The 12,556-nt window shown below is 41.6% G+C and overlaps 2 protein-coding genes across 2 annotated transcripts in view; one reads left to right on the forward strand and one right to left on the reverse strand.

Annotated features, from left to right (window-relative positions):
* Positions 1–5,739, forward strand: part of stat6 (signal transducer and activator of transcription 6, interleukin-4 induced) — a 28,572-nt gene extending 22,833 nt beyond the window's left edge. The window contains exons 19-20 of the mRNA XM_084068239.1: positions 323–391; positions 618–5,739. Of these exons, the coding sequence (XP_083924365.1) occupies positions 323–391; positions 618–675 (127 nt within the window). The 3' untranslated portion in view covers positions 676–5,739. The remainder of the gene's footprint in view (positions 1–322; positions 392–617) is intronic.
* Positions 5,740–8,883: 3,144 nt separating this feature from the next.
* Positions 8,884–10,590, reverse strand: mipa (major intrinsic protein of lens fiber a; the record flags this gene model as incomplete). The annotated part of the gene is made up of 4 exons (XM_084069163.1): positions 8,884–9,066; positions 9,251–9,331; positions 9,484–9,648; positions 10,231–10,590. 4 exons carry the CDS (start codon positions 10,588–10,590, stop codon positions 8,884–8,886), a joined length of 789 nt encoding a protein of 262 aa, XP_083925289.1.
* Between the last annotated feature and the right edge of the window lie 1,966 nt (positions 10,591–12,556).

Genomic DNA, 12,556 nt, shown 5'->3' on the forward strand with positions numbered 1-12,556 from the left:
CGTACAGTATGAGGCACATGCAGAAGATGACCATCGGCCCAGTTGTTGGAGAGAAGCGGTGGAAATTCTTTTCATTTCAGTGGAAATTGCAGAACCTATTCTAAAGGAGTGGCCCGAATACCGTTGAATGGAAAGATTACACCTGAGACAGGTTTGACAGCGTTTGGAAAGCATAAGTGGCATTGTGGAAATCCCCAGAAAAAGAATTAAAGATGAATGAAAGATAGTGTGAGAGAAAACATCTTCGTTGTTGAACTTTCACAAGATTCCTTCCAAGAACTGAGGTTTCTATTCATGTGTTTTACTGTCTGGGTTTCCTCAGCGCCGACTTCTCGCCTTTTGATCAGAACATGGTGGAAGCGGCAGAGTCACATCCTGGGGTCTTCAATGAGTAGGTTGCGTTTTTGTGCATGTGAAATGTATGATTCACATTACATACAGTACCATGATCTTACTGTCTTACTTAGACAATACACAGACTGTGTGTGTGTGTGTGTGTGTGTGTGTGTGTGTGTGTGTGTGTGTGTGTGTGTGTGTGTGTGTGTGTGTGTGTGTGTGTGTGCGTGCGTGCGTGCGTGCGTGCGTGCGTGCGTGCGTGCGTGTGTGTGTTCCAATAGTGTTCCACCAGAGATGGATATCGATGAGATTCTGGAGACCTTGGGATCCAGAGGTTAATGAACAAACATACTACAGTATCATTATAGAAAGTGGACAATTACAGGAACCGCTGTGAAACCTCGCTTTGATAAGACATCACCCTTTGCTTGTGCAGACACTCCAATCATGTCAGTGCCATTTATTAACTTTTTTTATGGACTCTTTTGTAAAACTCGAGTTTCCTCTAAACCTCGAGGAAGGATCATTCAGCATCAGCCAAAGAACAAATGTATTAAAACCAACCAATGTTTTGGTTCTCCATAGCTGTGCATTCCCCCACACATTTTTTATGTTTGTCTTTTTTTGGGGAAACTTGATGGTAACTTTCATTTATTACCTTCTTTCTTTATGTCAGTTTATACTGAACATTCATTCTTGGGATTTATTTTTAGATGGTACAAGGTAAAGTTCAAGATACCATGCATGAAGTGAGAATATGTTGAATAGTAAAGTATTTTATCATTGTGCATGTTCATGCAGGTGAGAATCCCTGCTTAGTAACAGTCTATGCTATTTTATAGACTGTAGGCCTACTTTACATTGAATCGAATCACTATGGTGTAAATTGTATATTTCAGCAGGCATGGACAAATAGATATTCGTTGCTGAATGCTTAAGATATTAAGCTATAGTGAGATGCCTGACCTTTTTATGGCAGAATTATAAGAAAAGGAGCACAACCCTCTTCTACCAATCTATTCATTTTGAAACCCTTCTTCATTGCTGTACACTTTGGATGGTATCAGTGATGATAATGATGGTAGTGGGTAATGTTGGTATAAATATGTATGTTAATGTATGCAAAAGATGCACTTAGTATGTTCTGATTATTCTGTATTTCCAAATTCTTTCACATAGTAATCTCAAAATGATTGCAAATACTAGTGATAGTTTCTAGGATATTCACAAATTCCAGATATAAACATAAAGGTATATAACGAGTAGAACTTTCTTAAAAAACAATATACTGTATGTTACAGTGAATGTGGAGTTTCAATTCTCCCTAGGGAATTTGGGGGGAAAACATCATCATCGTTTAATCATGAACACAAAACAATCAATGAATATGGAACAAGTCCATTCAATTTGATGGGAGGGAGCACTAGTTTTCTTTCACTCTCAACTTAATAAAGAATAGTTTTATATGCATTACCTTTTACATCATTTGAATGGGCCAGAGTGACAGGGAGCTTACTGAAGAATAGTTTTACATACAGTACGTACATGACTTTTTACATAAACAAGGCAGGCGTGCTCATCTGGTAGAGTGCATACCATTAAGGCTCATTCTTTGCGCAGCTCACCAAAGCATATGCAGCAAAGGGCCTTTGCTGAATATCCTTCCCCATGTCTCTCTCCTGTCATTTCCTGTCTCACTCCACTGTTGCTATTAAATAAAGGCTTGAAAATGCCCCCAAAATACAGAAATTAGCTCCCCGGAGCACAGGTCTCCGCCAGGCCAGGTAGTAGAAGTCAATCTTAGCCAATCAGGATGTAATATAAAAAACTGGAAAGGTCTGCCTGGATGACATGCCTATAGATATAATGGCCCTCATTTATCAACGCGGTGTAGACCAAATAATGGGCGTACGGCGTAATCACCGCACTTTTCGGCATTTATCAATATATCCTGACGTGGGCTTTATCCTACGGTACGCTGAGATCTCACGTCTGGTCGAGACCAGTTGTTGCCGTTGGCTGCACCCGTTTATTCCATCCTAGACCTGCGGAGCAGCATTGTTTGACTGTCTGACAGGCATCTGAACACATACTCCACTCATAAATGTATATCTACACTAATAAATAATCCCTGTGAAAATATAACATTGTATAAAGTAATTTAAAAAAACTGCTTTAACAGTCATTCAGATAAGACTGTAGATCTGGCTGTATTGAAAATAGCATATCTACAAGCTCACAAGCCAGCGACGCATTGTGAGCTTGTAGATCTGCTATTTTCAAAATATACAGCGCTTCGGCAAGAGCACTCGGGAGTTTAGAGCGCTGCTGTTATATTTTCATGGCCACCGGGAGATCAGACATTTAACCCTGCATGGTCCAACACGTACCAGCCTTCATTCATTAATGTTCTCTCCAGGCTATCTCTCATTAATGCAGAGCGGGACGGGACTCGCCCGTCCGACGGTCCGAGTCTCACTGGGAAATTGGAATAGCCTACATGACGGCTTTATTTTAGTGTAACTCGAACACGCACTGCTCGGTATGGGTTAAATACATTAATATACAAACATATTCCATTCATGGCGATGTGATTGATCGGTATCATAATATGTCATTCATGTAGGCTTCAAGCCTACGTGATTGTACCGCTACGGTACGGGTTACATGAGAAACACAGCTGGGCGGGTGTGTGTGTGTGTGTGTGTGTGTGTGTGTGTGTGTGTGTGTGTGTGTGTGTGTGTGAGAGAGAGAGAGAGAGAGAGAGGGGCGTGTGTGGCGAGGCGAGGCGATCGGGGTTAAACTATTTCTTATTGGCTTTTCATGTCTTTGGTCGTATTCTGGTTCGTCTTCATGTCGTAAAATCGGGGCGTTTTGAGAATTTTTAAAGGGCGTGTTATTTAAATGACGCTCGTTTCAGCCGTGACATTTATCAACGCTGGGACCAAGTGTAAGCTCGGATCAGCTGTGTAGGATGCGTTGATAAATGTGACTTTGACGTTGGTGTACGGCCGAATATATGGAAAATATACGGCGGTTTATACGCTGCGTTGATAAATGAGGGCCACTGTGTACCGATTTGTGTGATGCTTGGACAAAATCTATAGGATTAATAGCAAGAAATGTCTTTTGCACAAATCCGCCTCCTGGTGGCGCTATAACAGGTCAATGTGAAAAGGGTGGAATTTCTTCCTCGGCCTTGTGGGAATGTGAGTGCAAAGTTTCATGATTTGAGGCATTTTGTTCAAAATGAGCAACTCATGCAAACTTTGGAAGCCAATCAGGATGGAATATGAAAGATCTGACAGATCCGTCTTGATCACATGACTACTGAGAATATGTGTACCGATTGCTTGATGTTCGGACAAACTCTGTAGGAATAATATAAAAAAATGGTGGCGCTATAACAGGCCCGATGTGAAAGATTTGGGGCAGAGGTTCTGCTCTGGCCTCCAAGGTGTGTGTGTGTGCACAGTTTCACGCCGATCGGTCCAACAGTGCCAGAGATTAGCTGTCCACAGACAGACGAACACACACGCACAAGGACAGACGGACGGACAGGTGCGAAAACATAGTCTCGGCCACGCCTTCGGCCTGGCAGAGACAAAAAGGTAGGCGCGCCAACAGCAAGACCTTGAGACTTGTGAGGCGTGCTGGAGTGAGCCGCTAGGCGAGCGAGTGCCCGTGCCAAGCAACTGATAGCCTTGTTGCGCTAACAAGCGTATGAGTTGGCAAGTCGTGTTGGATGGAATAGATTAACATGTGTTTTAACTTTTGTTTAGCCTGTAGGAAATTGAATGCACCTTTACACATACTGTAGTCATTGATTGTTTTGTTGAATGATCTATGTGATGATTAAATGCCATGTGGAATGATGATCCCCCCCACCCCCCAATTCCCTAGTGAGTTTTAAAAACTCATATAATAATAACTTTATAGTAATAATAATCAATCATTACTTATGACCAACTAGAAGTGTGTGGTGATGGTTGCCTGGGGACCTGTCCGTCTGCTCATATTATCTTATTTTACATTGTTTAGGACATTTCTGAGTGTCCTACCTTTGGGTAGGTGTGCACTATTATTGTCATTGAGTCGGGGACTTTAAATATTGTGTTGTCACAAATGTTATTGTTTGTGTTTATGAAACTATCCTTAGTGTATTTTTACACTCCATGTGTTGAGGTGTATCAGTCTTAACTGTGAAATAATAATGTGAAATGATTTTTAAAAAAAGTGTATTTACAAAGCATTCTGCACTTACATAAGATATTGATACTCAAATCAGTAGTGTCATTTTAGCTAGTTATGACAATTGAAATCATTGAGGCATACTAAAATTGATGTTCTGTAAAACATGTTTTCTGAAAGTAACTGTAATAATTTACTTTGAGTTCACTCTAAAATCAGTAATACTACTTAGGCTTATTATAAGAGTAGCCTACCGTTATTCTGTTATGGCACAATCATTTAAATTTCATCATTTAAATTTGAACCTCTTATCACTTGTAAAAGGCAATCTTTGGGAAAGCTTTAAATGAAAATATGGTCACCTTTGAGAGCATCACTGAATTGGAGAGAGATTGTAAAGTATAGTGATTTTGAGAAGAGTTTACAGTCAGGTTGTCACATTGGCCCTTTCATACAGTATATAACTATAAAGAAAAGCAACTTATGTATTTTTACTTGGTTTCCAACACAAATTGTCTTACTAATCTCTAAGTTAAGTACAACTACTTTTACTACTTGAGTAGGATATTACTGTACAATTTCCGCCCCTGGTCAAAATGGCAGGGTCAACTTACAATACAGACAACAGCAAAATGACTAGGAAAGGAGTTATTAGTTGATCAGTTACAGGTTAAATATAGTAGTGTATTATGATAGCCTTTGTTCACTTACACTTTTGTTTGTACTGGATGAGATGTTTTGGCACTCGTCATTAGTTAGAACTTGTAACAAACTGAATTTACATCAAATTTTGTTATCTATAAAAGAGAACCTATAATTACAATTGTTATGCATTGCATGCCTGCAACAGAGACTAATTTCCTATATTGTGTGTAATAATATGTGCATGTCTTTTTTTCTAATTTGCTCATCTTGTGTATACTTTGGAAAGACTATTCCTGGTCTGTATGTTAGTACTCTTTCCTCAATGTTATATTCTTCAAATATGCTGACAAATGAAAGTGTCTTTTTGTTTTTCAAAATCTTACAAAATAGTTTTCTGTAAATGTATGTACAAAAAATTAGTTATGTCCCTGAAGTAAAGATGTTCACAGATATACCATAGGAATATACAACGGAACATACAGTATACAGTTTTTGTCTGACTATAGGTCTGAGTGTGCAAACCGTCACTGTTTAATATGTTAGAATAAAATCTACTTTTTTAATGGATAGAGAGTCGCGGTCCTTACTTCATGGTTCTACAACAAAATACATTTACTGTATTTTGAACCCTGGAAATGCATGTTCACTAATACATTTTATATTTTGACCAATCAAAACATATTTTCCACCATTTCAGAAGATAGTCAGGGAGGAACGATCCCCTAAATTCAATGGTCAGTGCCCCTGTGGAGTGTGGACGCACCAAAACATCAGTATTTCAATGGTAGACATTCTATCCAATGGATTTTCTCCCTGGATTTAGTCATAAATCCTATTACAACTTTAACCCTCGCATCCCTATTCTGGGCCGAACATTCTATGAAAATTGGAGATCTACAAGCTCACAACACGTCGCAAGAAAACACGTTGTGAGCTTGTAGATCTTCTATTTTTGGCGAAGAGATTTGGTATAGAGTGAAATACTAGCAGACGAGCCCTGGGGACCTCGGTCAAATAAGAATGATTAAAATGTATTGTGTAAAGGAATATCTCTTTGTTTTCTCTTCATTGAAAGTCTGTCATGTCAGGAACCATTCAAATCACATTGCTTTACACCCTTAATGAAGGCAGACAAAGAATCAAACATCTGGATTTGGGGATTTTTTTAACATATAAAAATAGTGAATCCATGGTAATGTGATTCGGAAGCATGTCCTATTGTATAAAGGCTGTTGAACCATAAAAGTAATATGGCATGTCTTCCAGAATCAATTGGCCAAAGAGGAGACATTGTATAACTTGAATATTATAATTTCTATCCATCCAACAATCATGGTAATTAAAAAAAAAGCAAGAAAAAACTTTACACTGTACATCACAAAGATTTTCCATTAGAACACAAATTCTAATTTCAACATAAGTCACTAAAAATTCTACTCACAATTCTATTCAACTCCTGCAAGGACAAATCAAACTGAAAAGGCTTATGCAGAGGAAAGAGGAATTCAGAATCAGTTTAACATGTCTGGCTAAATTACCAACTGTCATAACGGAACTAGAACTAGAGTCTCAGCAGCATTAAGTCATATTTATACTTTGTCGTACAAGTGTGTTGTTTGCCACAAATCTGTTATTATTGGTGAGCAACACCATCGAGTGACAAAGTATAAATTGGGCTTTAGCTGTGCTCTCATCAGATTAGAACAAGATGGCCGCCATGTAAACAGAGGGAGGAGGTAGGGTGAATGAAGGCGGGGTGGAGGGGAGATGGGATGGGAAGCCAATATGGAGTTTCACCTTCAAGTTTCATTCCCTCTCATGTAATATTCTATGAAAACACAGGTGCACATGTACCACCCTGTACAAACAAGCTCAAGATTCAGTTGCCTCAAGGTGACTTTCTCTTCTCCCGAAAGTCAGAGAGTCTCTCATGCCTAATTGGCACCCCATCCTCTTTGCAGAAAAGAGAAAGCCCCAGGTGTTTGCCAACACCAGAAAGAAGCCACTACATCACCACACACTTCTTAAATTCTAACCACATGAGTGAAAATAACAAAGGGTCTTAAGTCATGTCAAAGAACACAGCTAAGTAGAAAATTCTTGTTCCACATGACAGAGCCAGATGCTCTCTTTGTGGTAGACACAAGAAAGTAAAGGCAAACCAACTACCACACACCTGTACATGAACCTATGATAAATGCTGCCCTAAAAACAAAGCACCAAAAGACAAATGTGTTCAACAAATCGATTAAAATATAACACATACTTTCAGCACAAAACTACAGACTTACCTACCCAAAATGCCATGGGAAATTAATGCTGTGACAATAATACATTTTGAAACTAGATTGAGTTCAGAAAAGACCAGATGGTTGTAGTGTTTTGTGTTTATTTTTCATATAAATGTGACGGTGCGTGTGCTTCCCAAGCTGACACAAAGAATCGAGATTAAATGAAGTTGTTTGAAAAGGCTTGATTTGAAGGCATAAATCATTAGGCATTGAGTATAACAAGGGGAGCACTCTAGATTTTAAATCTGTTTAACTTGTGAATCAAACTGAAACATTTGCAAACTCAGTGAGGGAAGGGAAAGGCTGCTTCTTTCCTTAAAGTAAACTTGCAAAAAAAAGCATGATAGAAACAAAGGACTGAGGCAATGAAAACCAAAAATAAAAATAAACAACCACACACACACACACACGCTCACACACACAGACATGTACTCACACGTGCACATGCTCCCATCCACATGCACACACAAGCGTGCACAGACTGCACACAAGAACACACTATCATGCACTCAGACACGCACATGCTCCCATCCACATGCACACGTGTGCACTCAGACACGCACACCCACACCCGAACACACACACGCACACTGAACACATGTGACATCACATAGAATTCGAGTCAGCTAAATCCTGGTGAATTTTTCAAGTACATAAATGTCAGGTACCCAAAGTTCATGAAAACAAAACAAAAGGGAGAGATCAAAATGGAAAAGCATGCAGAAGTCCACTGCTCTACTGTAGCTTCACTCCTAACAGACTACAAAAGAGATAGAAGAAGGAGAGAGAGAGAGAGAGAGAGAGAGAGAGAGAGAGAGAGAGAGAGGGAGGGAGAGAGAGAGAGAGAGAGAGAGAGAGAGAGAGAGAGAGAGAGAGAGAGAGAGAGAGAGAGAGAGAGAGAGAGAGAGAGAGAGAGAGAGAGAGAGAGAGAGAAGAGAGAGAGATGCCCCTGTCCTGAGCAGTTACAGCCACCTGGTCAGCCAGGAGTGACCCAGTGGGTGCTTTCTTCAGTGGCAAGTCATCTTCTGAGCCCTCCATCTTTGTCCTGCAGTCCAAGGGGGAGGTGTGGGGGGAAAGAGGAGGTGGTGGTGGGGTGGGTGCAGCGGATTATCAGAGGGCTTTGGTCGCCCTAATCTGTGTGTATAACAAATTACCATAATGACTCACTGACCATTTTGCTCTCGTCATACTCGGGTATGACTCAAGAGAGCAAAATGGCCGCCGTGTGAATAATATGGTTAGAGGTTTCCTGCTACTGTGGGGGCAGGGTTAAGTATCTACTCTAAATGAATGGATCAGAACGAGGGAAGAGGTATGCGTGTGGAAATGAGTGTGTGCCAGTTACGTGGGCTGAGGATGGATGCATGGGTAAAGAGATGGGATGGGATGGGGGTCAGAAGGCCAATGTTTGTCCCCAGGCTTATAGGGCCTGTGTCTTGAGCTCGATAGGCTCTCCCCTGTTGTCCTGCTGGCCCTCGGCCTCTGGCCGGCTGCCCTTCAGTGTGGCCAGCCTCTCGGCGAGGCCACGCATACGAGGGAACAGCATGAAGTCGTACACCAGAGCACCCAGGGCACCGCCAATCATGGGTCCCACCCAGTACACCTAGCATAGGTAAAAGACAAGAGGACAGGGGGAAATTGAGCTGGTGAGTGCTGAATGTGTTGGTGAGTTCAATACTGTTGTATAGCATGTACATGATGCTACGCTTTTGTTGGCTGGCGTCTAAACATCTCTAACATCTCTAAATGAGTCATTGTGGAAATGTCTCTGAAAGTGATTCTCTTACCCAGTGGTTGACGAAATTTCTGACCATTACTGCAGGGGCAAAGGACCTGGCTGGGTTCATTCCTGCTCCAGTGTAGTACATCTAAGTCAAAGAGAGGGGGAATAGTTGTCAACTGTGGAACAAATATTGCATTAACCCAGTCATAGTAAACATCTCAATTCATTACATTTTATGGCCCTGGGGAGCCTTTATAGTATTCTGCTGTACACTGCCTTCTATGGCTTGGCTCTTACCCCCAGAAGGTGTCCCATGAGCACAGAGAATCCAATGGCCAGAGCAGCGGAGCCAAGGCGGCCGTTGCGTCTCTCATCAGTTACGGCAAATATACAGACAACCAGCTGCATGGTGAGGAAGACCTCCATGGTAGTGCCCATGCCCAGGCTGATGCCTGGCTGCAGCTGGAAGGCAAGAAAAGAGGAAGAGGTGTGATTTAATAACATACAATCAACCAACATCATTCTGGATTACCATTTCACACAGGTACTGTCATAAACCAGTGCGACTTTGGGTACTATGAAAAGCGCTATATAAGTGTGATGTATTATAATTATTTAGAATAATTATAGATATTGATTGAAATTATAGATTTGTTTTGGTTTCAATGTTTAAGTCAAATTTGTGCATCAGAATACGTGATGGAAATTCAAATTGGCATGTGTGTTAGTCTATTAATTACATATGTATACAGATATTCACTTAGACTTCATAAATCATATTTACGCCATTGTAATGGCTGAGGCATGCTTCTCCATGCCTATACTTTTATATTCTACACTACACTTTACTTTCTTACTATAAATATGGAGTCTAAATCCTGACCAATTTCTTCTCTTAGTTGTATCAGCATGGAACTTGTGTGCACATGTAACACAAAAGAAATGTGCTCTATAGGAATCTAAATCCAGTTTAATTTCTCACAGTAACAGCAGTTGGAACATACAGTATGAAGTGCTGCTCCAGGTACTTGTAGCGTATCTTACCGTGTTGAGTGCCAGGTTGCCTCTCATGTTGTTGGGTGTGACACCATAGAGCACGGCAGCACCAGCAAGTGCTCCCAGGCACTGGGCAATGATGTAGAAGAAAGCACGGAACAGGGACATCTGAGAGCCAATCAGGTAGGCGAAGGTGACGGCCGGGTTGATGTGGCCTCCACTGATATGGCCTATGGACTGGATGAGAGTGGCAGCTGCCAGCCCAAAGCAGAAGGCTACATGGAGGACATTATGAGGCCCAGTGGTCCAGCGCAGGGCTGCCCCCAGCCCAAAGAACACAAAGAACATGGTGCCATAGAATTCAGCGAACACCGCCCGCCAAAACGACATGGACCGGAACTCCCACATGTTGGCGAAAAGTCAGAGGACAAAACCCGGAGTAATGGAGGGATGAAGAATGACCAAAAAATGTTTTAAAAAGCAACTAAACCAACTAAAAGGAGTTGTTTATTCTCCTTTACAGTTAGCGTTCTCCACCACTCAGCTCTGTAATGACTATCGGAGACGTTTGGTATGGTTGACAAAAAACTAAGCAAACAAACTACAAAAAGGAGCCCCAGAACAGAAGCGGCTTCTCTAAAACTAAACGTGACAGCTTTTAAACTGTTCAACATCTAACTCTCTATCAGTCAGTCAATAATCTGCTATGTCACTGTCTAAATACTGCTTTAAGTCATAGAGAGCTCCTGTGTGGAGCACTGTGTCGCTCTCTGTGCATTTATGTGCCAGCCCTGCTGATGGTTAGTAGAGGAACATGAATAGACAAACGTTGAGCATGTCCTGCAGACATTCAACCTCTATGCCAGAGCAGAGAGAGCCCACAGGCCTTTTTATAATGCCCTAGAGCCATAGCCGCTCTGCTAAGCCCAGGGGAGGGGCCAGGGGACAATACTACAAATCAAAACAAAATTAGTTAACCCTTCTCTCACCCTGACCTTGCTCTTTACTCATGACAGGGATCACCCTGAACCTGACCACATTACTACAAAGGAGGGCTGGCAGGTTGCAATGGTCTGGGAGACACCTAAATGACACACTTGGGCCTTGAAAATGTAATAGTAAGCAATTAAAGGTATCAAAGTGGTGTATTTAGTTGGAATTATCTTTCATATATTATAAACCAGATGAGACTTAGTTGTAGATGTCTAGACAAACAGGGGAAAGGGATGGGTATATGTGAGTGTTGAATTGTCAAGAATTATCAGAGGTGAGTGCCAGCATGGCTCTAAGGCCTCCAACGTGGGTCTCCTGTAGCCTTTCAAGGCTTCAGCTGGAACCCGCTTGTCACTGGAGGGATACATGTGATCTGTTCCCTCCAACAGCCCTGCCTTAAGTGCTGACACAAGGAAAGTACTGTATTTGACAATCCCATTCATAATACCATAGAGTCCCTACAAAGGAAACTGAAACCTTGAAAATATAAAAAGAAAATAACGGAGTATGTACTTCAAATCTCACAGTTCCTGTGAACTGGTATCAGTGACATCATGGCCATTTGTGATTACTTCATGAATCACTCCACAACGTGGCAGGGCAGCTGCAGTTACTGGTACAGCATGTTTTTTTTTGTTATGCATAATCAACAACTCACATCCACTCTCATAAAAAAATAAAAATAAAACACAGATCGCCACAATTCAGGCAGTTTCTCCATTTATACACTTGTGTTCTGGATGGGTACATGTTGGTTTGTGCCAACAGAACTGATTAGGCAGTTTTACATTGTGTGTGTTGGCTGGGCTTGGAGGCTCAGGGCAGATAAAGCTGTGGAAAATCCATGCTTGGAGAGGAGAGGTACAGCAGGCCTGGCATTGAGCTTCTGCACTGGAGCATCGCGCTGACCAGGGCAGCCAGAGGGAGCCCAGTGAAAGGATTATGCTGCCCTCACCACTTTCCCCCTTTCAAACAAGGGAACAAAACACTAGCAGCAACAGTTTCTGCTGTATTCTATGATCTGTTTGTCTTGCCGTCACAGTCGAATCTATAAGTTCCCCCTCTCCATAGGCCAGAGTGGTCATATACTTCTTTGCCCCTTCCCTTGCAAAGCCCACTTTTGCAATGGAATGAGAGTACGGTAGAAGAGAAATAAATGTTCTCTCTCTCTCTCTCTCACTCACACACACACACACACACACACACACACACTACATTTAGAGAGAGAGAGAGAAAGAGAGAAAGAGAGAAAGAGCTACCAGTGGAAGTACTTTGTATGTAAGATTCTGAGTGAGCCTGACGGGTTGACTATTCTGTGTGTAGATCTACATGGTGACTGAAGGAACACATTGTTCACCATCAGTTATGAGACAGTGCATAT

The sequence above is a fragment of the Gymnoscopelus microlampas genome (assembly GCF_963454915.1).
Source record: "Gymnoscopelus microlampas genome assembly, chromosome: 10".
In the NCBI taxonomy this organism is placed as follows: domain Eukaryota; kingdom Metazoa; phylum Chordata; class Actinopteri; order Myctophiformes; family Myctophidae; genus Gymnoscopelus; species Gymnoscopelus microlampas.